This window comes from Enoplosus armatus, chromosome 22 (assembly GCF_043641665.1).
Source record: "Enoplosus armatus isolate fEnoArm2 chromosome 22, fEnoArm2.hap1, whole genome shotgun sequence".
In the NCBI taxonomy this organism is placed as follows: Eukaryota; Metazoa; Chordata; class Actinopteri; order Centrarchiformes; family Enoplosidae; genus Enoplosus; species Enoplosus armatus.
Window position 1 is genome coordinate 15,054,300 of NC_092201.1, and position 9,847 is coordinate 15,064,146.

General features: G+C 45.1%; 1 protein-coding gene across 1 annotated transcript; it reads left to right on the top strand.

Annotated features, from left to right (window-relative positions):
• The first annotated feature begins 1,363 nt into the window (after nucleotides 1-1,363).
• Nucleotides 1,364-9,514, top strand: e2f7 (E2F transcription factor 7). Its single transcript, XM_070929284.1, has 12 exons — nucleotides 1,364-1,459; nucleotides 2,014-2,322; nucleotides 2,951-3,110; nucleotides 3,247-3,477; nucleotides 4,736-4,891; nucleotides 4,968-5,111; nucleotides 5,281-5,448; nucleotides 5,537-5,621; nucleotides 6,549-6,873; nucleotides 7,236-7,413; nucleotides 8,353-8,744; nucleotides 9,359-9,514. Exons 1-12 carry the CDS (start codon nucleotides 1,364-1,366, stop codon nucleotides 9,512-9,514), a joined length of 2,400 nt encoding a protein of 799 aa, XP_070785385.1.
• Nucleotides 9,515-9,847: the final 333 nt, after the last annotated feature.

Below are 9,847 nucleotides of genomic sequence, written 5' to 3' on the forward strand. Positions count from 1 at the left end.
GAAGGGGGGACAAGCCAAACCTCTCAGCTGAAAGTCAAAGATCGTCTATGTCGACGATGAGTCACTCATTCACAGAAAAATCTCGTTGTACAAAGCAAGCGCAACAGAATACTTTTCCACCAATTAATGTTGACATCATGTGTTCACAACATATTTTGAATTGTTATTTTTTTAGGGTACATTTTGACATCGGATTTAACAGTGCTCTTTGATTAGGCGTCAGCTGTTCCAAATGTACGACCTAAAACTGCTGACCACACTACGTGGGTTTCCCTGCCGCCGTTGCTGGTGCTGTACCCGGAAATAGTTGCAGAGTGAGACCTCGTCTTGTTTTATTAACTCCCCTCAGGCTTGGACAGAGCGCGCCGGTTGCCCCGCCAACATAACTCCGGAGGCGTGGCCGTTTTCCACGCCCATTGGTAGAAGCTGAGGCGCGTACCCGAACAATATAGCGCTGACTGGCTGGAGCTGAATGACGCACCCAATCGCCTGGGCGCTGATTGGCTGGAGTGAGCCAGATGCCTGAGAGCGCCAGAAAACAAGCATCGAGCGGGTGATGCCGAAGTCTCCCCGGGACAGTGCAGAGTTTCCGCCCATCGGACAGGGCTCACAGAGGACTGGAGGTACAGGCTGAGGAGCACTTGCCCGCTTATTTTGAAGAGGGAAATTAGCTGCTATGTTGGTCTGAAGAAACTACGCGCTGACACGTCTGTAAAACCGGACACAGAGCCACATTGAAATATTTCATTCATTCAATAGCAGCAAAAGGTGAGGAATGGTGATTTCCATCTATTGGTTTCCTAACTGCTACTTGCTGTAACACTAATGGTATGCTGGTCAGCTGAGCTAGTAACGTTAGCTAAGTAGCTAATTAAAACTAAATTAGCCTTTAAGACTATAAGTCACAGTAATGTAACGTAGCCATTCCCTTTCACAGGCTTTGCCACACATAAACGCATGGACATATTTGAGTGAATTGTCCCTTTACTAAGTTAATAATGTTGACGCTACAGCGTACGTTACAACTTAGAATTAACGTAGTTTATTAACGTCATGTAATAACACATTCAGCTCTCAACTTGCTACATCAGCTGTAGATCAGTATGTTTGTGTGCAAGCAATAAACCCAACTGTTAAGGAGGGGAATTGATAGCTAGCTAAGTTTCAGCCATTAGCTTGCTAAGGGCTAATTAGCTGATGTTCTTTGCGCCAAATTCAGCTGACCACTCGTCTGAGTTTTCTGTAATGGCTGAAATGTCCTCAACTTCCCCATTCATATTCATATTAGTCCGGTAATCCTATTTCTGACATTCAATATTATAGTTACGTCTTTACTTTTTTTTTTGGACTGCAGTTTTCCCAGATGGAAGTTGAATGTCTAGCACTGAAAGACCTCACAAGTCCCAAGAAAAGTTTCACGGTGGAGCCGGGGGAGGATGGGGGCCAAAGTGAACAAAAGGTAATTTGGACCTAACTCACTGCTTGACCTTAGGTGTGGTCCGAGCAGTGTGGCAGCTTTTAATGTGATGCAACTGAAGGAGAGCTGCAGGATCAGTCTGATCAGAGAGAGTCATCTGGTGGCATGTTAAGACTGAGATAAGGTTAGAAGCTATGGGCTAGGCTAGGGTGGATTTTGGCTTTAAGCAGCAATGTTTTCATGAGAGAAAGTGGGAAAGTAGTCAATCAGAAGGGGGGGGGGGGTAAAACAAGACCTTGAACTGTTGACAAATCAGTGGATTTGTTTGAAAGTACTTGATTTCTTGTTAACACCCAAATTAATTCACATGCCTCAGGTCTCGCTGTCCTAGTGTGAACATTTGACTTCCTGAATAAAACCCTGTGATGGAGATTTGGCAGCAGAGTTACATGTCGTAGTTTTGCTCCAAAAAATGCCCATTTTGAGTCCTTGAAATTCACCTGGTATAAGCAAATGTAAGAAACCTCAACTAAACAGTTGTAACACTGCAGGCAAAACATCCGCTAACACAACAACACAATTTTTATCCATCACAGGAAAATATCTGCACAGAGAGGAGAAGGTCCACACCGCTGAAATCTGCCGAATCCACCGCCCCGGCTTTGCTGATGAACAGGAAGGGCGCCACCCCTGACCTGGCCCATATCACCCCCATCAAACACACAGCCCTGGCTGAACCCTGGACGCCCACGGCCAATCTGAAGATGCTGATCAGCGCAGCGAGCCCGGACATCCGAGACCGAGAGATGAAAAAGGTGCTGTTTAGACCCATAGAGAATGAGAAGGACAAGCCGGCGAGTCCAGATGCTGTGGCGGAGGACGCAGAGGTGGAAGACTCTTGTCAGGTATGTGTAATTTGAGCATCTGCCAAACGATGTAATTGAATAATACATAAAATAATCAATAGGGCATTTAATGAGGTCTCAGTTTACTTCTTTCTGTCTGAAAATTATGTTTTGTGTTGCCCTCTGGGGAGTAATCAGTTTGGTTGCAGCTATTGCTTATTAGTTTGATTTGGGAAAAGCTCTCAGAGGAACCCAGAATCTTAAAAGTCCAGGGAGTAAACACGTTCCCCCTCACTTTACTCACATTAGCAGCTGAACTCTCAAGATAGTGAGTTACAATCACTCAGTTATGCCTCATAAATAAAGTCATATTGTATTGAAAATGGCAGCTGGAGGCTAAATCGCCCTGAGCTTTTGTGATACGATTATTTGCTAAATCCGATGCGAAGGTTTTTCCAGCCATATCGGATTAAATTATTTTCTAAAATGCGTGCCCTTGAAGACATGTTGCATAAAAAGCTACTTAAAAGGCGCTGAACTGAGGTGTGTGTGCTAAATAAGCCAAAAGCATCACACTTTCACTGTAACTCTGGATGAAGGTGGTCCCCTTAGCCAGTGTGAAATTCTTTAGATTGTGGCAAAACACAGGATGCATGTTTATGATTTATCTATTTATGTGTGTGTCCAGTTTGAAGCCGCGGAGGAAGAGGACGACACCGACAAAAAGCCCAGCAGGAAGCAGAAGAGTCTGGGTCTGCTGTGCCAGAAGTTCCTGGCCCTCTACCCTGATTACCCGCCACCACACATCCCCATCTGGATCTCACTGGATGAGGTGGCGACCAATCTTGGTAAGAGCCAGTAAAGGGTTTTATAATGTTTGTTCATTTTACATTGCCACACACTGACCATTTGATGAGTTTTTATTTATTTACATTTTCCAAGAATGGGGGGGTAATTTCTCTACTCTCGCACTCAAATTGCCAGGAGTGGAGCGGCGGCGCATCTACGACATCGTCAACGTGCTGGAGTCCCTCATGATCGTGGGTCGGATAGCCAAGAACAGCTACACCTGGTATGGCCGGCGGCGGCTGGAGGCCACGCTGGAGGAGCTGCAGCGGAGGGGTCGGCAACAGGGCTACCACCTCCAGATGGAGGTGGCCAGGGAGGCCGGCCCGGGGCGCGAGGACGATGGAGTGGAAGGAGACGCTGGCAACGGTAGTGAACTAAGATAAATTAAGAGTGTTTAGACCTTTTAGACAAGTGATTCTGCTAGTTCTTCTTCCCTCATTTTCTTCTTTTTCTAGCACCTTTGCATGTCTTTACCACTGGCTGCTTTAATGGTGGCGATAAAGGAGTTTATTGTTGCACTTACAGGATAAGGATCAGTTTAATGCAGCGCATGTAAAACATTAAGTGGAGGTTTCATCTCAGGAGCAGCTGCCACCAAATTAACACTACAGCCAAATGATCATTCCCTTCACCCTCAAACCCACAGGAGTGAATACAAGCCTGGTTTCCATAGCAATCCTACCTCCTCACATATGCACGCAGATTTTCATTAAGAGGGTGTGAGTGTGTTGACATGTCCGTGTGGCTGGATAATAAAACCACACAAGACAAAAGAGGTAGTTTACAAAAGGTAAAGCCTGGCGACAGTCCATTAATTGGTTAATGTCTGCTGGTGGTGTTGTGCCTGGTTGAATTTGATGACCGCAGGCAATATAATTACACATAATAGCTGTCATCACAACAAACACCTACAACTGAAATGGTGTTATTAAGACAGCAGCTGCACACTTAAGCGTTAATAATCTCATAGTTGATGATCAGAGGATATTACGATATATAATATGAAGGGTGCAACTTGGAAGGTTGACACTGCAAACATGGCATTAGAGGACTTGATGTTTATTTTCTGAATTTAAGGATTTTGATGAATGACACCATATCTAACTTGCCATACCACAACCATTAGACCAAGAGGTAGTGTGGTAAACCACTGCACCATCCCTCAAAACATTAAACTTAAACATAAACTTTCTAATCTACAAAAAGGTTCAGGATGCTAAGTTTAGAATAAGCTTTGAACAGTCAGACAGTGGTGCTTTATATTTATATTCCTACGATTTGTCTCCGCCTTGTGTTGGTTTTCCTGTGAAATGGGAAAAATCAAGACTCTTGTTAAATAAAACCTCCTACAGATGTGTCTGCGTTTAATAGCTAACAGAGTGTTTAGTGAACCACAAGTATGGCTGCAATCTGATTAAGATTTAATGTACATTTCACAGCTTTAAAATTTAATTATTGCAGGTATTTACGTAAGTGGGGAGAGATGTTGTTACACATTAATTATTATTCCATGCTCCTGCAATGACCCAATTTTCACTGGCTATTAATAAAGGTCATCTGATATAATGTAGATTCCTGTGACTGCAGTAGTCTTGACGTACTTGTGTGTTGCTGTTATTTGTAGCTGCCGGCAACAGGAAAGACAAATCTCTGCGCATCATGAGTCAGAAGTTTGTCATGCTGTTCCTGGTGTCCAAAACTCAGACCGTTACTCTGGACGCAGCAGCAAAGATCCTCATCGAGGAGAGCCAGGACTCCTCGAGCCACAGCAAGTACAAAAGTAAGAAGGACACGTCCTGTAATGCAAATCATGTGTCTTCTGTTTCATCAAAACTAATCATCCCTTGTGTCCTCAGCTAAGGTGCGACGACTGTACGACATTGCAAATGTGCTGACCAGCCTGGGCCTCATAAAGAAGGTCCATGTCCGCGAGCAGAGAGGCAGGAAGCCGGCCTTCAAGTGGCTCGGCCCTGTTGAATTCAAACACTCTGGAAATGCTGGTAAGAATTACAGACTTAACTTTGTTAACTATACAAAAGTAGTTCTGAGACTCCTGACCCCTTTCAAAGACCTCTGGTGACAGTGACTAAGATGCCTCTCTGTAATCTGTCAGGTGTCAAATGGCAGATTTATGGCCAATAACTGCATTTTCACTATCATCATATGTAGGAAATACTGTGAACGTCACTCTGCCTGAGGCCACGCAGCCAATGGCGGGCCAGGACCTCAGAAAAGCCAAGATGGCGCGCCACGCCTCTTTCAACATCACACCAACTTCTGTGGCCGTCCAGCGGCAGGTCAGCTCTGCACCCAGCAGTCCACGACGAGAGCCCACTGGTAAGAGACACTTTTCCAAACAGAACGATTCCTTACAGCGTTTTTTATATTCTTGTCTGATGAACGGTTTGCTCTGCTCATACTGCAGGTCTGCCAAACCAGCCTGTGGATTATTCCAAAAAGACTGCAGGCAACAATGCAGTGTGTCAACTGCAGTTTGGAAACAGCACTGAGTGAGTTAATACTAACACACACACACATACACACACACACACACACACACTTAGCCCGTCTGTAAGCACACCCTGGCATTCCCTTGGGTTAGATCTAAAATAGATCTAGATATAGAAGAGACTCTTCATCTCAAAATGAACTCAGACTGAAGCTCCACGATTACATCCAAATGGATAAACCTTTTCATTTTGACATTAAAAGCTATTGATATGAGATGCCAAGGCTCCCCACTCTCTGAAGGGGTTTTTAATCTCAGTCTCTCATACACAATATTTCACACTCACTGCCTGTGTTTGCATTGGCTGGTGCGCTTCGCTTTCGGCTACATGTAACGCGAGCCGGCCGCCGTGCACATGAATCGCTTTCGTCTCTTATGAATGTGTGCGTTGGCTCCGTAGATACGGCACACAGTAGTTCATGTTATTTCTGTGGTTGGCCTGCTCGTTGGGCCAAACCACAGCTGCCTCAAGGCTGCGGCTGTTAAGTGTTTTTGGAGGGAGAGAGATAATAGGACATAGAAGTGTGTGTTGAAAAGGAATATTTTAGACACGAAGCTGGGTCAAAATGCACCAGAGGCAGTGGTAGCCCACAGGATAAGAGTTGGAGGTTCGTAGCTGGGAGGCGGCCAGTTAGAAGTCTGCACATCAGTGAGAGAGATCAGAGGGACATGCTCGCCCCGTTTCTACCACGGAAACTTTTCCAGGGGTTCAGGAACCTTACTGTGTTATGACCGTTGGGAGCCAGGAATTCTTCTCCCATAGTTCCTGGTGCCTAAAAAGTCCAAACTCCTCCCTGGGTGGAGTTTGCAGAGCTGCATGTTGCAAAACGTGCTGCTGCTACATTTTGTGTACAGCGTCAAGCTAAACAAAACTTCATTGATTGATTGTTACGTACTAAGTAACCCTAACTTTCTTGTTTCCCTGCAGTAACCGCCCAGGCGCCGCACTGCAGGCCCCCACTGGTAGCAGCAGCCCGCTGCCTCCGTCCTCCACCCGTCCCACCCTGCGGGCACCTTCCCCCCACCCAGAGTTCCTCTTCACATCTTCCTCCTCTCCCCACTGCTTGGCCTACCTGCCCAGCCTGTCCCAGCCCTCGGTGGTCATGTTGTACAGGGCGCCAGACAAGCCTGAAGGTCAGAGGTCGCCCAGATTGGAGTCTGAGGAGGGGAGGAAGAGAAGGAGGGAGGAAAGGGAAGAAGAAGGAACGGTGGTGAAGAAGAAGGGGACATCTGGGTTAGAGGAATATGACCAGGTGAGGTGTCTAAAACGTTTACAGAGAAAGATTAGTGTTTAATATTCATCACTGTTCTCATTTTGGTCAAGATTGGTCAAGATTGACCGAGAACAGCATTTTTTTTAGCATCCACAATCACAAGATCCTCTCAGTAATTCTGGATAGCGGACTGTTAAATTGAAAATATAAAATTCTACACGCTTGCTGATGAGGTTAACTCATTCCTGGTGTAAAACTTACAATATTAGTTATGTGTAGAGTTTTTGATAATTGGAAAAGCCATTAGAAATGTGGATTAAGATAAGAACTCCTCTATTTTATATGTCCATCATCAGGTCCAGGTTGATTTATTCCCAGCGTCTCTCTTTTTTTCCTTCCAGATGAGAGCTGAACCTCACAGGGAAGCAGCAGAGTGTTCACAAAGGGGTATCAACACCAGGACGTCCCCCAGCTGCCCAGCAGGCCTCTCCAGAGAGCAGGATGAGAGTCTAGGTGGCAACGGCAGCAGTGAGCCCGCTGCCCAGCCATCGCACTACCTCTATGTACCCAACAATGCAGGTATATTTTCCACAATACATAGAATATTTAGCATATTATCCAGGTTTAAGTATCAAAAGCACACGCACACATATCTTCCAAAGAAAACACTTATTTCTATCTTCCAAAAGGACTCACAACACTTATCTGCTCCATTAAACATTTCTTCTTTATTGCAATTGGAAAAGTACAGCCTTTTTTGAGCAGAAATCAGTGTTGCACATCTTCTGGGAGATAGAAATCCTTTTATTACGACTGACACAATATTACAAGAGACTGTATATGAAGAAAATCCCATAAAGACTGGAGTTTATTTAGAAGGCACACAATACAGTATTAGTTTTGCTACCTTTGGGAATAATTAAATAAGTAAAAGAGTGAGTTGGGTAAACTGTCATTTTTACAAGAAAGCAGAGTTTACAATCCAGTCATACAAAACACTGGCTGACTGCAGGACAACATCTAATCGATTACAGTTAAGGGTAAAATACTGCCCTGTTTTTGAAGTTGAAGAAGTATATGCTGCTTTTGAAAGAACATGCCCCTCTTTGCTGTACCACAGTCAAACCAATAGTCTTGGTCAAAGCATATCTAAAAAGTAACAGCAAAATGTGCTGTAAAGATATAGGAAGGTGTCTGTCTGCACAAGACTCACCAAAGACTCACCAAATGTTCAGGTTCAGCTGGGATTTGTTCTCAGTTATCAGGTGTTTGGTCGATCTACAAAGACATGACATCACACTGAGTCATTTGTCAACAATAGGACAGTATTATTACATAGGTAAAGATAAAATATGGATTCAAGTAAATAGTCACTTAAATGTAATCACCTCATGGGGGTCAAACAAAGAATGGTGAGACAGTTAATCAAGACAGGTCAGCTGACAGGTCAGGTGACTTCTACTTCCTAACAGTGTAGTCCATATTTTATAAAATTTGCTTATGATCTGTCTTTTCCAGGTCTGAACAGCCTCAACTTCCTCCTCTCTGCCGGCCAGCCACCCGCCAGTCTAGCACTTCCCCCCAGCAGTGTTCCCACCCTGGCGGTGCCCTACGTCCTGGTGCCCTCTGCGGCCCTCCCCCACTACCCCCTGGTGGCAAGCAGCCTACAACAGCAAGGCTCTAACGCCGCCAACAAACTGAGCTTCAGCCTTCCTGCTGTCATGTCACCTGCCCACTTTATGGTGGGGGCGGCGCCGTACGGCCTGGCAGCAGCGCCAGAGATCATTGGGTCCCCGGTTCCGTCGCCGTCCACCCCAGAACCAATCAGGCTGTACGGGTCGGCAGCAGGCGCTCCACATTCTCCCTCAGGACCACGTCAGACCATCAGCATCAATACACCAGAACCACTGGTAAGAGCTTTCTCCTCTATTGTAGCCCTCCCCAAACACACACACAGATCTCTGCTCTAAAAGCTCATTAACGTCACCAGTATTTGCCTTCATAATGACACGTGACCTTTCTAATATCAGGCTCTTGCAAAATGCCACAGCACAGCTTGACACGAAAAGCAAGTGTGGCATCTGTTTTGTGGAAGGTTTCCCCCTCATTTACTCATTTAGACACTTTTTGTGTGCAACAGCGGTTCAAACTGATTAATCTCCAAGTTGTTAAACAGGGATTAATGTTCTTGTCTGCAAAAACCCAACGCAGTCTGCCAGCACTGCTCTTCTCAAACAGTGGTGTTTTTTTAAACGACCTGCTGGATGGCAAATTACTGCAGCGTTAGAAACAACATTGTTTTTAACAGCAAAAGAAACCCAATTCACATCCTTCTTCATGTCATCCATAGTTGCATTGTTTTTCATTTTCTAACACAAGTCAGCTATAAAGAGCTTTTTGACATCTGAGAGTCCTTGAACGCACGTCAAAGAGACTTGAGAAAATGCTCCCTAATCCCCACAATACATGGCAATAATGAAACTAAATGTTCTCCCATCTAACATCTCTCTCTCTGCCTTCGCAGACTCCACATACTCCGAAGGAAACCACGCCGTCTGCTTCCAAGGCTTTCTTCCAGACCCCAGGCACGCTGGGAAGTGTAGTCAGTGCTGTGCCGGCGGCCCGAAAGAGAGGCTCCGCACAGAGGAGACTGGACGTTGGCCACCCTCCGGCCAGTTAGACGCCTGAGGAGATGCTGTTTTAACACTCCGGTGTTGATCCTAGAAGTTAAAAAAATATGGTTTCAAACCACTGGTGCTTTGTTCGTTTATTATGAATGAATTAAGGGTTTGCTGAGACGTAAAATGGAACGCTTTCCTAAAATATGAAACATTTCTGTTTGGGAAAGCAGAGAAAGATGTCTCACATTTTGCTAATGGTGGGAATCTCATTTTTAAATGAATCTCTTCCGGTATTGGTCGTTATGTTAACAGTTCACATGTGCCTCATGGTTCAATTATGGGACACTAGATTTCAGAGTGAATGAGTGAAGCAGTATTGCCAATGTAACAGT